Genomic DNA, 17,503 nt, shown 5'->3' on the forward strand with positions numbered 1-17,503 from the left:
TCATTTAATATCTATTTACAGTAAAATAAACAGCAAACTGTGAGATACAGATGTTCATGACTTGTACACAGGAGAGAGAGGCAGATACAGCAACAGACATCTTAACTGACATAGAAGGAATCTTTACTCTCTGCAGGGAAGGGCCAGTTCTATAGCAACAGATAAACAGACACTATACAGAAACTATAGGAAGTATCAAGCCCCTTCTCCACCTGCAAGCACTGTTTACTCTTTCAGTTCAAATTAGGCCAGTGTCTTATTCCAACAAGTGCAGCCATACCAACCAAGGTTACCCAGCAACCAGTGGGGGTACGGTGCAGTACTCACTAGTCCTCACATGTGTGCTTAAACTCCCAGCTGGCACATCATGACTAGAAGTGATGTCTTTACAGTCACCACGGGAGCGCTCCTGTGCACACCACCAATTCTTTGAGAATCAGCCTGTTTGGGGTTGAAATTAGCCCTGCACAAAGCACAGGAGCTGAGCAATAACATCACTTCCAGAAGTGATGCTATTCCAGAAGTGATGTCATCACACTGGCTGGAGCACACATGCCACCTTTTTGCTCAGGTTACCTGCTGGTGGTAGAGGGACAAACTGGAGTTTGCTCGCCAGTGATGGACACTTGGGAAGTCTAGTACCACCACTGAGTTCACAGTGATGTGACACCCGCAGAATGCCACAGTGGCGAATCTCCAGGTATGCCAGCATATTTCTGTATTATACCAGTCAGTATATCTACATGCTATACTGATGTGAGGTTTCATTGCTAACCGAACTAGTTTGCAGATTAGATTTTAGAATTGTATAGTAGTACATACATTTTCACTTGGGTGTTGCAATGTATGTGGACAAATTGATTTTTCACATTTTCTGAAATTCTTCAAGCTGGTAAAAGCTGGCACTGGCTTCTACCTATGTACATTTCAATATACTGTAAAGGTTGTGTGTGCATTTTTACATGATTGTTGCATAGGTATGATGACTTGTCACACATTCGTTCTCCATAGCATGACAATTTTGGACCTGTTAGTTTTCCTTCTCCTTTAAGTTGCTTGAGAAAGACCTGTACAGAACTAGGAAATAAGAAGTCATTAATGGGTATGTCCTCCCCATGAAACTTCTCCATTGCTATCATTATAATATATGTTCATGTTAGTTGCCAGCCACCTAGTTGCTAACAATGCAGTTACTCCTTTCAATCAGCTCTCAGTCAAACTGTATGTTGCTTTTTCACAGGTTTGCCAAGGGGACTTGGCAGCTTGTATGTCAGAAATACAGATGCCCCCAATTCTGATAGGAGCAGCAGTTCAGGTGGAGGAGGGGCTGAAAAAAGTAACTCCTGAAAAAAGTAACATCTAGTTTGTTTCTTATAAAGGCACAATTCTGTTTAGGATTGCATTTCAAGTTACATATTCTTTTGTTTAGGAGGAATGTCAAGCATGCTGCTGGAGGAGGTGGGGTTTGTCATAAGTTTCTAAAATGGATCACTGATGGAGGTCTTGGAGATTGTGATAGAACAAACAAAACAGAATTATGCCTTTACTTTGCTGGTGTGGCCACCAAATACTACAGTTACATTTGTACCAGCTAATGTGTTTGAGAGTAGAGCCTTGGTAGCATTAAAAGAAGATTTGCTCCTTTTCCTGTTCAGAAGTTATTGACTAAACATCTAGCACATCTAAAATCGATATAGAAGCATTTTCCTAATGTGCAAAAAGACCAGCCTAAGCAAATGGAATGAATTTTATCTAATTCCCTGCTAAGGCCAGCGGGCACACCACATGGGCCCTGCTGAGTGACTAACCTAAGAATCTCAGTTCCAGGGATGGCCGCCTGTTATCTTAGGAATGCATTTCATCTACTTTTACAAAGTTGGGGAGTGGGGGAATATGGAAATAAGTACTTTATGAACTGTTTTCATTTTGTCTGTTTTATTTCTTTTCTAGGATGAATAAAAGATACTTACAGAAAGCAACAAAAGGAAAACTGCTAATAATAATATTTGTTGTAACATTGTGGGGGAAAATAGCATCTGGGGCAAACCATCACAAAGGTAAGAAATTGTACTACATTGCACCTATGGTACTTATGTGGAGTCGTCCACAGGTGCTTTACAGCAAGGCCTATCTAACTTTAAACAATTATGTAATATTTCTTTGTTGGCTTCTTGTAATTGTTCAATGCGGAAATCAGTAATAGAAAAAGTTTTCTATAAGGTATGTCACTTCGAGAACATAATTACGTTTTCCTGTGATACTGCTGAAGAAACGTTACACTCAACACTGTTTAATGAATTTCTATTTTATCACCATATTTTCTATTTTGTTATCCTGGGATGGTAAACTTGAAAGATTGAATAAGCATATAATAAAGTTGTTTCTCTCATAAAAACTGATTCAACGAACAGTGCATAGAAGTGCTGTAGATGAGTTCATGAAATGAGGCTCATAAAAAACAATCTTCAGGAATATGTATGGTGCTGTAGCATTCTAGTTATCAATGCAGATGAATTTTGTGGCTGGGGGAAGGGGGAGAGATAGGATGTGTTTGCACTGAGCAGTCTTGGCTTTTCCCCCAAGAAATGAAAGACTTAAGAGACCTTTCTTCTCTTTATAGAAATAGCTCTTCTCCTTGATGGTAATCTGCCACTATTTAGGGTTGCCAGCTCAGGGTTGGGAAATACCTGGAGATTTTGGGGTGGAGCTGATCAGGGTGGGATTTGGGGAGGGGCTGGAGTTCAGCAGGTTATAATGCCATTGAGTCCACCCTCCAAAGCAGCCATTTTCTCTATAGGAACTGATCTCTGTGGCTTGGAGAGCAGTTGTAATTCCAGGAGATCTCCATGCCCCACCTGGAGGCTAACAATCTTGCGTTTGAAGTTGACAGTGTAACACTGTCAACTTATCTAGCAACTTGGAGAAAGCTGTCTTTGGTTTACTTTTATGACCAGGAACCCTGCTCCTAAGAATAGTATCTCTTCATTTATAGATGAATAGGGGACAGAATTCTGATGGTAAACAAAACCATCTTACAATGCTAGCTGTAGTTTTTGTTATGAAAAATAGTCTTGAAGTACAGTCCTCATTCTGTGTTCAGTCTCAGATTCTCTTTCAAATTTTGTTAGCATAAACCACAATAGGTTGAATAACATTACAAATTAAATATGGTTTAAATAGCATTGTATAACAGAGAAAGGGAGAAAGGTTTTTGAAGACTAAAAAATAATGCTTGCACCTTTGTAATTTAGAGTGTTTTATCATGTTAGCACTGAGTTGCCAAAACCAGAAAATGGTTTTATGCTTATGGAAAACTGCCTCTTTAAAAAAATTCAAATACAAGATACAAATACAGACGACCTTCGCAGGCATCTGGATCGAGGCGGGTCAGCGCTGCTTGTGTTACTTGATCTCACAGCAGCGTTTGACACGGTTGACTATGATATGTTGGCCAGCCGCCTTGCCGACGTGGGGATTAGGGGGAAAGCCTTACAGTGGCTGGTCTCCTTTCTCCAGGGCCGGGGACAGAGGGTGGCGCTCGGGGGAGATCTATCACCCCGTCACCCTTTGGTGTGCGGGGTTCCCCAAGGGGCGATACTCTCCCCGATGTTATTTAACATCTATATGCGCCCCCTCACCAAGTTGGTGCGGAGGTTTGGGCTGGGTTGTCATCAATATGCGGATGACACCCAAATTTTTCTGTTGATGGACAGCCGGCCAGACACAGCCCCAGACAATCTGGCCAGAGCTTTGGAGGCTGTGACGGCATGGTTGAAACAGAGCAGGCTGAAATTGAACCCAGTGAAGACAGAGGTCCTGCAGCTGGGACGGGGGCTGCCAGATGTTGGGATCCAGCTCCCTGCCCTGGATGGGACACCACTGGCAACTTTGCCAGTGGTAAAGAGTCTGGGTGTGCTCCTGGATGCCTCCCTATCGATGGAGGCCCAGGTCACGGCGGTTGCCAAGTCTGCATTTTTCCATCTTCGTCAGATCAGGCAACTTGCCCCCTACCTGACGCCCCAGGACCTGGCTACAGTGATCCATGCAACGGTCACCTGCAGGCTAGATTACTGTAACTCACTCTATGCTGGGCTACCCCTGGGCCTGATCCGGAAACTACAACTGGTCCAGAATGCGGCGGCACGGGTCCTGACTGGTATACCTTACCAGTCACACATCACACCTGTCCTGCGCCAGCTGCACTGGCTTCCGGTTGAATTCCAAATCAGGTTCAAAGTGTTGGTTCTTACCTTTAAAGCCCTGAGTGGGTTGGGACCGGCATATCTTCGGGACCGCCTCTCCCTGTACGTTCCCTGGAGATCGCTTCGATCAGCGAATAAATATTCACTTGTGGTCCCCGGCCCTAAGGAAGCCCGCCTCGCCTCAACCAGGGCCAGGGCCTTTTCAGTCCTGGCCCCAGCCTGGTGGAACGCTCTGCCGGGCCTGTAAGACAGAGCTGTTCCGCCAGGCGTTGGGTGATTGAAGGGGGCGGTGCCGGGCCTGTAAGACAGAGCTGTTCCGCCAGGCGTTGGATGATTGAAGGGGGCGGTGCCATGTCGGCCTCCCACCTTTGGGGTGGGGGAGGGTTCTCCCCACCACTGCACCTTGTTAATTTGTTTTATTATTTGTATATTGATTTTAGTTTTTGTTTTTATCGATTTTAACTGTTCACCGCCCAGAGCCCCTGGGGATGGGCGGTATATAAATTGAAAAAATAAATAAAATAATAAACAAATAATTTCATTCTTGTATAATATGTATATGCAGCCCTAGCAGGTAATATCTGAGTTCAAATGAAAGTTATGTTCTTCCACATTTTAATCTGATCTAGATGTTTCCTTTTGAAATGCAATTAATTTTAGACTCTTCCACTGATTGTCAACTTGCTATGATCCAGAAAGCCAAAAATAATCCTTTGGAATCTGGTTTGAATACTGCTATCTGTGGATTGTGGTCTTACCTTTTTGTATCTTCTTGATACATAAAATAAAAAGGACAAAGTATGGGTGCCAAAATGCAATAAGCTGCATGAGTCTGTCTTACAAGCAGGTTACAAGCTGGTTTACTGAGGTTTATTTTTTTTACCAGTCTTAAACTGCAGTTTTAACTATAGCCTGATGTGCAGCAGTTTTTCAAGTGAAGTTTTTCCCGTCTCTAATTCCATATCAGGAAAAGCCTTATTTTTTTGTGTATCAGGTTGTATTTTTTTAATTTAAAATATATAATCCACTTTAAAGGACTACAAAAACTACCCTACAAAAAAGGTTGGCCGCCTTTATGCTAAAATGTATGAAGAGAAAGATTGTGTTACTTGGAAAGCTGTGGTTGTAACTGAATGACAAAAGCTGAGCTATGCTGCTGAATTCAGTGAGTGATAGTAGCTTTCCATGAAGTACACCCCTTCTGCACAGACCGGGAACTGGCAGATGTTTACCACAACCAGAGAAACTATTTATTGCAATCTATTCACTGAATTACAGAACAAGAAGGAGAAGAAATTCTCAAAACTCCTGCCTGCAACAGAGAGCAAAAACACTTTGGATCCACCAAGCAACATCATCAATCTTTCCAGTTACAAGCTGAGCCCAGCAGAGGAATCAGTCCTCTCACGTGGACTATCTTTTTGCCCAGCCAGACCCACACAAACCATACAACTTTGTGGAGACCTGGAGGCCTATTTTAGACGCCTAAGACTGAAAGAATTCTTCAACTACTCTGCTGAACAAAACGATGAACAAAGCACTGAACAGACACCATCACAGCAGCCTCAGCAGCCCCCACACCCCCAACCCAGCAATACACAACCACCATTACAAAACTCCAGGAAAAAGAATTCCACATGGACACCCCCCGAGGGCCGTAACTCCTCATTGGACTTTTACATTGAATGCTTCCGTAGACGTGCTCAGGCTGAGATAATTGACAAACAACAACACCTTAAGCAGAATCTCAGCCGTGGAGAAAGAGAGGCCATAAACAGCCTCCAAAATAATTCTGGCATCGTAATCAAGGAAGCTGACAAAGGCGGAGCAGTTGTCATCATGGACAAACAAAATTATATACAAGAAGCAGAAAGACAACTCTCCAACACAACATTCTATAAAATACTACCTTCTGACCCCACGGAGCAATACAAAAGGGAACTCAATAAAATATTAAAAACACTCCCCACGGACATACAAGAATGCATCCATATGGACACACCCCAGGAACCACGACCAGGAAGATTCTACCTACTACCCAAAATCCACAAACCAGGTAACCCAGGACGCCCAATTGTTTCAGGAAAATGCACCATCACAGTAGGAGTCTCGGGATACATGGACTCTATCCTCAGGCCCTATGCCACAAGCACACGCAGCTACTTACGGGACACCACTGACTTCCTCAGGAAAATACAGTCCATTGACAACCTACCAGATGACACCATCCTAGCAACCATGGATGTGGAGGCCCTGTACACCAATATCCCACATGCAGATGGACTGCAAGCCATACGGAATATTATCACGGACAAAACCACAGCACACCTCGCCACTGAACTTTGTCACTTCATACTCACTCACAATTACTTCGAATTTGGTGACAACTTATATCTACAGGTGAATGGCACAGCCATGGGCACACGCATGGCACCACAATATGCTAACATATTCATGGCAGACTTGGAGCAACGCTTCCTCAGCTCCCATCCACTGGAACCACTACTATACTTAAGATTCCTGGATGACATCTTCATCATTTGGACCCATGGGAAGGAAGCCCTTGAGAGATTTCATCAGGACTTCAATAACTTTCACCCTACTATCAACCTAAGCCTGGACCACTCTACACAACAGGTACACTTCCTGGACACCACTGTACAACTACATAATGGACGAATAAATACCACCTTATACCGGAAACCAACAGACTGATACTCATATCTACATGCCTCCAGCTTCCACCCTAAACATACCACTCGGTCTATTGTCTACAGCCAAGCCTTACGTTACAACCGTATCTGGTCCGATGCTCTCGACCGAGACTCACACTTAAGAGATTTACAACAAGCATTTTTGAGACTACAGTACCCACCAAATGAAGTGAAGAAACAAATCAACAGGGCCAGACTAGTACCCAGAAACAGTCTGCTCCAGGACATACCTAAAGGAACTAACAACAGAACACCACTGGTTGTCACCTATAGCTCCCAGCTCAAACCCATCCAACGTATCATCAGGGAGCTACAACCCATCCTGGAAAATGATACCTCTCTCTCACAAGTCCTGGGTGGAAGACCTTTCCTTGCCTACAGACAGCCCCCCAATCTTAAACGACTTCTCACTTACAATCATGAATCGGCCAGCAGGGCCACCAGCACAGGTACCAGGCCCTGCAACAGACCCAGATGCCAGCTCTGCCCCTATATCTACCCAGGGAATACAATTACAGGACCCAATGGCATCAACTACACTGTCTCTGGCTCTTACAGCTGCTCATCCTCCAATCTGATATATGCCCTCATGTGCCAACAATGTCCTTCTGCTCTGTACATTGGACAAACCAGCCAACCTCTACGCAAAAGAATAAATGGACACAAATCTGACATTAGAAATGGAAACGTCCAAAAACCAGTGGGAGAACACTTCAATCTACCAGGACATTCCACCAAAGACTTAAAAGTCGCTGTGGTTCAACAGAAACCCTTCAAAAACAAAATCCAACGGGAGGCTGCTGAATTGGAATTCATATGCAAATTTGACTCTGTCAAGCTGGGACTGAATAGAGACTATGAATGGTTATCACATTATCACAGGTAACAGATTTCCTTTACAGAGGTGTGGTCTGGGGGAGCCCAGAGACGCCTGGTGTGGGCTTTGTTTGTCAATTATCTCAGCCTGAGTGCCTGTGGGCTTTCGGGGACCACAGTTCTCTTTGTCAGATGCAGCTGGCAGGGAGAGCTGTGGTTATCGAGGGCTTATACTACATAGGAATTGTATACCTTCACTGCGGCAAACTGACTCCACACCAAAAGGAGATGTTTACATTTACAAGCAAAGGAATGTTTTGATTGCCTTCACACTAATTGCATTCTGTCTTCTTGTGATATATGTCCTGTTCTTTCCCCTCCCCTCCTCTTCTGTATTTGACCAGTTCGGATCAGGCATCTGATGAAGAGAACTTGATTCTCGAAAGCTTATGCTACAATAAAATAAAATTGGTTAGTCTTAAAGGTGCTACTGGACTCTTTTTGATTTTGCTACTACAGACTAACACGGCTAACTCCTCTAGTAGCTTTCATGTGACTGATCTAGCTCATAGCAGTGTGAATAAATGGTAAGAAAGTGTCGAAGAAAACTCATAGCTTTGGAGTGGATTTTTTAAATGAACAGGCCTTGGAACATGAATAAATTGTTCTTAATATCCTACACTTTGACCTGCCACAGCCAAGAACTGTGGATAGAATTTTCAGGTTCAAGAAATTCCAACCAACAGCAAATTCTCTGCAGTCATTCATGTAGGGCCACCTAACATTTTACTGCCTTGTGGTTAAAAGAAGAACAAGGCATAATATTAGCTCCAGGACAACCTCATATTATGGCTGTTAAACACCAGTTTCTGCAATATAAAGATGCCATTTGCCCCATATAATATTTTTTGTCCAATGTACTATTTTTTTAAAATAAAGTTTTATTGAAGAACCATATACAACTAATTAATTACGATACAGAACCGAACAGAAATACATTTGAAGTATATTATCTCAGAACCAAACAAAAATACATTTGAAGTATATTATTTTAAGTCCTTATAGAGAATCTACAATACACATCCAATCTAACTTGAAGTTAACATTAGATAGTGATAGCACAGTGTCATTGCTGGTCCTATATTTAAGCTATGTTCTTCTTTTCCCCTTACTTAACTTTACAACATGATGATTTCTAAATGCTATGATACAATAAACAATCTCTAACTTCTCAGGTTCTTTGAGATCTTCTATCTTATATTGAACCATATCATACAACTAATTATCAGACAGGTATATATACAGAGACTCGAAAAAACTGAACAGGTCTAGGGAAGCCCAAGTGATGGGCTGGGAAAGAAGACCCAAAAAAGGACATCCTGCCTCACCCATAGGCCTATGATGTTGGAGCACATACCTAATTACTACCGATATCCCCCAGCTCCTTTCATACAGAAAATTCAGGATTGTTACATATTCATCTTACTAATTGAAACATCTTCAGACTTTTCAAAGTTTAGAACTTAGAGTCCCTCTATTTCTATTTTTCCATCTTCTGCTTCTTCAGTAACAAAACATTTGTTGCTTTTAGCTAAAGTCAATGTAGATTGAGTCTTTCTTTTTTCAGCTCTAGTTCCCACTTGCTCTAAAGTAGACAGTCCCAGTGCAGATTGTAGAGCTGTTCCAGAAGCATGGTCATAGACAATATATTGAGCTTGGTTATACTCCACAAACATTTTGCCAGATCGTAGCCAACGATATTTACCCCCAGCTGCCTGCAGTTTAGAAATAGTGGGTTTTACATAAGTCTCTATGAATCTTGAGCATTTCTGAAGGGAGGTCAGAAAATACAGATATCTTACTTCCTTGGAATTCCAAACCGTTCTGCTGGCATGCTTCCATGAAGATTCTCTTCCTGGTCCGGTAATCAGCAAACTCCACCACTATATCTCTACTGGGAGAGGCTGCCTCAGAAATATTTGTTGTTTTGCCAACTCGGTAGGCTCTCACAATTAAAGGCATCACCCCCTCCTCCAGTTTTAGCAAAGTAGCCAACCAGGACACGATAAAAATAGTGAGTTCCATTGCTGCTTCAGCATATGATGAAAATCCACGAAATTTTAAATTTTTATCTCTTAAACGAGAATCCAGTATCATGATTTTTTCTCTGGACCAGCCATCTTGAGAAGTTATTCCAATCCATCAGCTTTCTTTAAAGCATCTTCTGCTTTTTGAGCCGTTTGCTTATGCTGAGTTTCCAGTTCATCCATATGAGCTAAAGGAGTTATCATGTCCATCATATCTTGTTTTAATTCTTGACGCTGTTTCTCTAATAAGAAAGTTGTCATTAGGAGCGAGCCTGCATTGTTTTTATCTTCATGACTCGATGAGGCTATGGAGGTGCTGGCTGCTTCTGCTGAAGCAAAAGAGTCCTCTAATGAAGACGCTCCCCCGACATTCTTTAGTTTCTGTTTAGCCTTCAAAGCCTTGGGTGGCATTTTCCAAGACTAATTTGTTTCAAATTAATAAGTTAAAGTTATTTTAAAAGCAAGAGATGTGGGAGCAACAGATAATGGCTTCTGCACGGCACACTGTCAAAGCCATGCCCCCAATATACTATTTTTTGAACAAACCCTGTTGAAGTCTTATCTACTGCTTAGTAAGTAATAAATTGCCAACTTCAGAATTGTGCGGGGCTACTTTGAAAAAATGACAACTCTCTTACTATGTTATCCATGTAATTATAATATATTACTTGGATTTATTTAGTAGTAGGATTGCCAACTTGCAGGTAGGGGTTGGGATATTCCTGGAATTATAACTAATCTTCAGACTACAATGTTAAGTCCCCTAGAGATCATAATTTCTAGGTGAACTTCCTGCCCAAATTCTCCTCTCCACATGCACTGCCCTCAAATCTCCAAGAATTTTCCAGGCCAGAGTTGGTAACTGCCACAAACCCATGTCCAACTCAGGCTTAGGCTGAACTTCCCCTACCCTGAGGTAAAACTCCTCTTTAAGCCTGTAAAGCTGTATACTGGGCTGCGAAGGCTCTGGTAGCATGGTTGATGTTAAGCTTCAACTTTCCTTCTTGTCCCACCCTTAAGGATTATTAAAAATGGTTACCCAGCCAGGTCTTAGTAGGGAACAGATCAGGAGTTTTCGCTTCCCTTTAGCAGAAACTGGCACACAAGGCTTGAGGAGGTTCAAAACATAACTGAAGATTTATTTACAGTAGGTTAAAGTCAAAAGGCAGGTAGGCAGATATTTGAACTTAAGTAACAGAAAGGTTTTTATACAGCAACTTCACTGGTGTGAGGCACAAAACACTTGGTTTAACACTAGGTTGCTGGCTTCTTTCAGAGGTTGACACTGCTTCACAGATGTTACACTTTATATACTCAAACACAAACACAGCACAACTTTCCCTCGTCTCCAGACCTTAGGGTGTTCCACTGAGACAAACCCTTCCTAGATACTGGGCAGGCATTATAGTTATGAGCTATAACCCTGTTCCTGGCACTGAAGGGGAGACTCCTCTCTACCCACTTCCTCGGCCCTCTATAATTCCCAGATCTCTTGAGTCTAAGTAGGAGTTAGTGCTGGTTTTCCCCACTTAGTCCTAGGACTAAAAGTGTTTCACAAACATTATTTCTTCTTACAGAGGATTCTCTGGCTGACCCTCTCTGGTCTAAAGCCAGGCTCCAACTCCCTTTCACTCTCTTGTTTTCTCTCCAACTCCAACTGACAGCTTCCCCCAACATTCCATCCCCCAACTGCCATTTCAGGCTAGCCCCATGTGGGGGGAGGGGAGGAAACATGTCCATCATAGCTCACTGACTGGAAATCTCAGCATCTGAAGCTGAGCCCGTCACAGCAACACTCTTTAGAAACATGATGAGAACAGGAGTGATAGTTTTTTTTTCTGATTTGCTGTCCGTGTTGTTGATCTGATCACAGTTAACGTTATTGTGAATGCTTTCAATATAGCATTATAAGTTATCAATGGCATAAAATGTTTTTTCTCTACAAAAAAGATTTGAAGAACATACTTATTTGGATTTTCTCCTTTTCTCATTTAAGTTATAGAACAGTGAAAAGTAATAGTATTTATTGTATCCCTAATATGTAATTTTAAATAGGCTCACATCCTGCTCCAAGTAATTTATACCCTGCCTCTTGGTTTGAAGCAGTAAAGATGGACATTAAAATGTAGTAGGGTGCAGAAGCAAGCTTGTCACACCATCTCCTATCATGTGTAGAATCTTCAGTGTGCATCATGGCTTGTGGAAGTAGGGTAGTATTCTTATGATCTTGTTTGTTCCTTTGGTAACTAATTGTTTAGACACTGGTTCTCATGGTGCTAAGTTCAGTGGGAAAAAGAACATGAGCCCAAGTATCAACCAGATCTTCTCAGATAAAGATCACATTGTTCATAAATAGGAGATAGGGTTGCCAGGTCTCCTTACCCTCCCAGCAGGAGGCTGAAGACCTGGCACGTATGCTCTGGGCCTGTGTGATTAAAAAAAAAAAATTATTATAGAATTACCAAAACAAATAGAAAAACAATATAAATACATATGCAATTCAGCAAGTTACATTATTGAATTGAACATGTTAACACTTAGTAAAGTTTATAATGATAACAAAACAATATACGTAAAAGGTCCTATAACTGTAACTTATAAAGTAAGCTCTTATATTGTGTGTTCTTCATATACAGAGTGACCTAGATTGAGAATTATCTGCTAAATATTCATTACGACGATGAAATGTAATGTAAATATTTAGGAGGATGCAAATTATTAATTGTTAAGTATTCAAAAAACGGGTACCATTTGGGCATGAAGTCAGTTTCTTTCAGATAATGCAATGATTGAAACATCTTGTCATGAATTTTTTCTTGAATGAAGTGATCCCAAATTTTGAGGAACCAATTTCCTATTGTAGGGTTTTTTGATGATTTCCAATTGGTTGCTATTAAATATTTAGCTGTCGTTAATAGGCTGCGAATGAGTTCTTTCCTAATAAGAGGAATTATGATAGTATCCCATTGGTCCAAAAAAATCAATTTAGAGTTCTTTCCTAATAGGAGGAATTATGATAGTATCCCATTGGTCCAAAAAAATCAATTTAGAGTCTAATGGGATCAAGTAACCTGTAATTACTTTTATTTGTCTTAAAATCTCTTTCCAGAAGTTCTCCAAATGTGGGCATTCCCACCAACAGTGTGCAAACTTATCCAGGCCTATGTGATGACCTGGGAGCGTTCCTGCGCTCCGCAGGGGGTTGAATCAGGTCTGATTCAGGACAAATCAGGCTGCTGTGGCATGCAGGAGCACTGCTGTACTCCACAGTGGCCTGATTCAGCCTGATTTGGCCAGAATCCAGCCTGATCCCCCCCCCGCCAACTAGGTAAGTGGGGGGTGAGGGTGGAGGGTGGGAGCCCTCACACCCAGCAGGGGACTGACAACCCTAGTAGGAGTCCATGGTTAGAACCTAATATATCTGTGTGGTGCAGTTGCTGCTCTGCCTCCATAGTTGCCCTTAATAGTAGCTGAGATCTATATAAATATTTCCAATTGCTTGGTTTCTTTAAAAGCATGTTTAGCTTGCTGCAGGATTATGCCATTGCTGCATAATTAATCTTTTAAAAGTTGTGTAGATCATTTAGAAAGCTTAAGATTTTAGAATTGGGGAGGGGGTGTTCGTTTTTTATATGTTACCTTTCTAGGACAGATGGTCATTCAATCATATATACCAATCAGCAATTTTAATTTCTTTAACTGTTCTTCCATTTGGTAGGATTAACCTTTCCCTTGATCTTTGCTGATCAAGAGTTTTTTTAAATGCTTGCTTTCTCAAGTGATTATTTTCCTGAAGATTAAGCAAGTGTTGTAATGTAGAAGAACTTATTTTTTTCCAGTATTGCCATTCTAGTGTATAGCTAGCAACTAACCCAGTGCCCTGACCTAATGGGATCGGTTTATCCACAGAAGAAATTTATGCATGAACTGAATGGAATCTCTGAGACAAATATTCGTAAAATGATTTAATATATGACACTACATCATAAAATTGCCTTTCTCTCTAGCTGCACAATATCTTGAGATAAGGACAACCTCGCTTCTCATACACATTTGTCTTTCACCTCCCTCACAGGTCACAGGACTTTCCTGTAGAACTAGACACAAGAGAACATGTATTACATCTCCTTTCCCCTCCTTTCTCTTGGTAATGTGTAATAAATCGCAGTGTGTGAAATGATGTTATACATCCCTGAAAGGAGTCAGTGGAGTTGAGAAAATTCAGTGCATTGACATCACTCCACATGATGAGATTGACTAGATATTATGAAGAACAAATACAGGCTGCTCTTTTGTCTGAATCACCACCGCCACCATTTATTATGTATGCAATACCTATTATTATACTATGTACTATAAAAACATTAACATATGTCCCTACTTGAAGGCCTAAGTCTATGTGTTCTTTGAATCCTCTGGTCATGCACAATAAATAAGCAGGATTTGGATTTGTTATTCCACAGGGGAGTTCTGGTTCCCTACAGGAGGGGGAAGATAACCTTGTGACACACTGACCTGCTCACAGGACAAGACATATACTATAGTTCATTCAAAAGTAGAGATGTATGACATAAAGCCCATAGGCTGTTTACTGCTCATCCCTGACTCCATGTGGGGAAAATCAAGTAGTCATTGTTTGCAGTCTTTTATCTTCTCTTTTAGGAACATTCCCAATCAAGCCCATCAAAAATGAGATGGAGGAAGAGGAGAATACCTGAACTGTTCCACTTTTTCCTGGATTGAAAGATGTGTAGTAAAGTTAGCACTTATTGTTTAGTTCCTTATTGATAGCCAGGTACCTATATTTGACTCTCTTTTCAGTGTTTCTGGGAGAATGAAAGTCTTATATATTAATATCACTGAACCTGGTGAGGGGTAGCAGAGATAAGGACAAGGGAAGGGGTTGTAGATATAAATTTAAATAAGAGACTGAAGAAAGACATAGAGGAGAACTAAGGGACCTTAAGTTATGGGAAGATAAAAATAGTGAGTAATAGCAATGGAATGTGGTATTGAGAGTGGAGTATATACCAACACAGACACCCAAGGAAAGAGTAAAAAAATAGGTAATTGTGTAGAGAGAAAAGAGGGTGATATGAGATGCAGAAAAAACAGAAGGAAACATTAATTGAGAGATGGGTGTCTACAATGGCTATGTAGAAAGAGAAGAAAAAGTGTAATAAGGAGAGGAAGAGGGTTTAACAGATGGTGGTGAGAAAAAGTACAATAAATAAAATTGTAAAAAAAGTTTTCTATGGTAGACATAACAGTAGTGGGTGCCTTAAGTTAATAAAAATGCAAAAGTAGTCTTCAAAGTGATTTCAATTGTACACCACTTATTTAAAAAGGAGTAGGAGAGCCATATAATTCATATTTTTTGAGACAGGCAACTCTTTGTATTCCCAGCTGACCATTTATATCCTTAGTTTTAAAGTATATGGATACATCAAAATTGGTTTGGTGATTGACATACAGTGAAATCAATTTTGAAGGAAATAAATCCATTTTAAATCCAGATTTATAATCTGTGTAGACGTGGATCTTGTGATTGTCTTTTTTAGATTACAGAAGATTTCTTTCTAAAAACAAAGATTTGTATTTGACTGTGACAGTGACCAGTACAGACTTATAATTTCCTCTCTCTAGTAATCAGGGCACAATAAATTCTAGTATCACATAATTCTATTCTGTAATAATATTAGAAAGTAATAAAAACAGCAATGACTATATTGCATGAATCTGTTAGGATGATAGAGCAAAAATCTCAAGGGGGATTATGGCCAGGTGTGTTTCTTGCATCCTCTGAGAGCCTCATGAACCTCATTGAACTAAAACATCTATAGCAATCTACCTTATCTTGCAGCCAAGATTAGGTGGGTTCATTAGGTGAGACACTGAAGGCATATAGAAACACTAATAGTAAGCCTCAGTTCAAAAATCTCATTTTTTTTCCTTTTAATGATGTGCCTTTTAAAATAAGAGGTAAAAGTAGGTAAGTGGGGATGGTGGGAATGGCTGCTGAGATAAAGCTTTATAATTGTTTGAGAAAGTTGCATAATCTTGCAAATGAATGGATTTTGACATATCAGATCCGCTCACAGAATGATCAGTTTACCACTTGCAACTGGGAAGTAGGACTTGAGCTGAACTGGTGGGTGTTCAAGAAAGCCTATATAACATAAGATTTTGTGTCACAAATGCCAAGGAATTATAATGAGGACTTTGACATGAGGCCAGTAACATGCAACAATATGTTGATTGGTGTATAGGAGGATACTGTCTCACTTCCTTAGGGCTAAAGTAGATGGTGCCTTTTTTAACAAGCACAGTCAGTGTTTTGGGGCAGGGGAGCAGTACCAATTCAAATTTAGTTCCCAGCAGTTGCCATCTGATTTTGCCAAGTGAGAGTTGTGTCTAGGAAATTCCAACCCTACTTTTTAAAATGTAACCTATATTTTAGCCCTTAAGGATCCCTGTCTTGTATGTGGAAAACCTTGCTGAGACAAAAGTAGATCATTACTAATCAGAGAGGGGAGCAGACAGACTGTAAAACTGGGAAGCCTCTGTCACCTGTGTTCACTTTTCTGCTTCTGCAGTAGCATATAAGACTTTTCTGATCCATGATTCTAAACAGCACAGTAAGATTGTATAGTAGGCTTATGGTGTGCAGTCTTCCTGTGCCATGGCTTTAGGGTCAATTAAAGGGCACCTTATTGCAGTTTTTTGTCCCAGGCTGCTGCAGCTAGATACTCAAGATACAGGAAGAGAACTAGTCTGAAATGTTATTGTTTATGATGGCAAGATGTTGTTGATGACAGCAGTTGCAACCATGTAGGCACAAAACATGTGTCGGAATGCAAATACTACATGGATTGAGATTTGTAGTTTTGACCCAACTTGATGGCAACTAAGCAGAAAAAGTTCATGGCAACCCTGCAGTGCAGCTTTAAACCCAACAGCACCTGACACATAGCTCTCAAGTCATCCTATTTGCATTGAAAAGCTATTTTCTTTTATACTGTACATTTGAATGACTGTGGTTTCATTTCACCCAGGCCTATTTGAATCCAAACCAAGGGTATTCAAACAGCTGTCATCTCAAACGTGCAGTGTGTTCTACTGCATGGTCTACTTTGCAGTGTTACTATAGTGCCCTGCTGATTTTATTCTATATCTTATTTCAGATTCTGTTATCTTTGCTTTTCCTATACCTGGCAGATGTTTGGAGGTGAATAATACAATTAAACATCCAAAACTCCCTCTTCCAGATGCCTTATTTTCCTCAATAGTCATTCATTAGAAATAGAGAAGCAACTTCCTGCTTGGTAATGTCTAGAACTTAGATTTCCTACTTCTGACAGGTCTGCAGCTAATCTTAATCATTTTCAGAATGCCCCCAAAGATGCATGCTCCACCTTCTAGCTAAGAAAGAGTTGGCAAAAAATCAGCAAGGTTGGCAGAGGCAGCCTGTGTGTCTAAAAGAATTGAATTGGTTGCTGAGGGTGAGGATAGATGCATTACAATAGCATGGCTATAATAGTATAATCTTAACAGTATAATAGTATAATCTTAACCAGAAAAACATTGACTTTTCTGCCTTCACAGTTGAAAGGACAGATGTGCATATCAGGAAATCAGACTCTGGTATGTTAGCCTTTCCCTTCCTGCTCATTTTCCTCCAAGT

At 40.8% G+C, this 17,503-nt stretch overlaps 1 protein-coding gene across 1 annotated transcript in view; it reads left to right on the forward strand.

The window, feature by feature from the left end:
• Positions 1 to 1,951: 1,951 nt before the first annotated feature.
• TAFA2 (TAFA chemokine like family member 2) overlaps positions 1,952 to 17,503 on the forward strand; it is a 72,781-nt gene continuing 57,229 nt past the window's right edge. Inside the window, exon 1 of the mRNA XM_054989130.1 lies at positions 1,952 to 2,057. Within this exon, the coding sequence (XP_054845105.1) occupies positions 1,952 to 2,057 (106 nt within the window). The remainder of the gene's footprint in view (positions 2,058 to 17,503) is intronic.

Source organism: Eublepharis macularius, chromosome 9 (assembly GCF_028583425.1).
Source record: "Eublepharis macularius isolate TG4126 chromosome 9, MPM_Emac_v1.0, whole genome shotgun sequence".
Taxonomy (NCBI): Eukaryota; Metazoa; Chordata; class Lepidosauria; order Squamata; family Eublepharidae; genus Eublepharis; species Eublepharis macularius.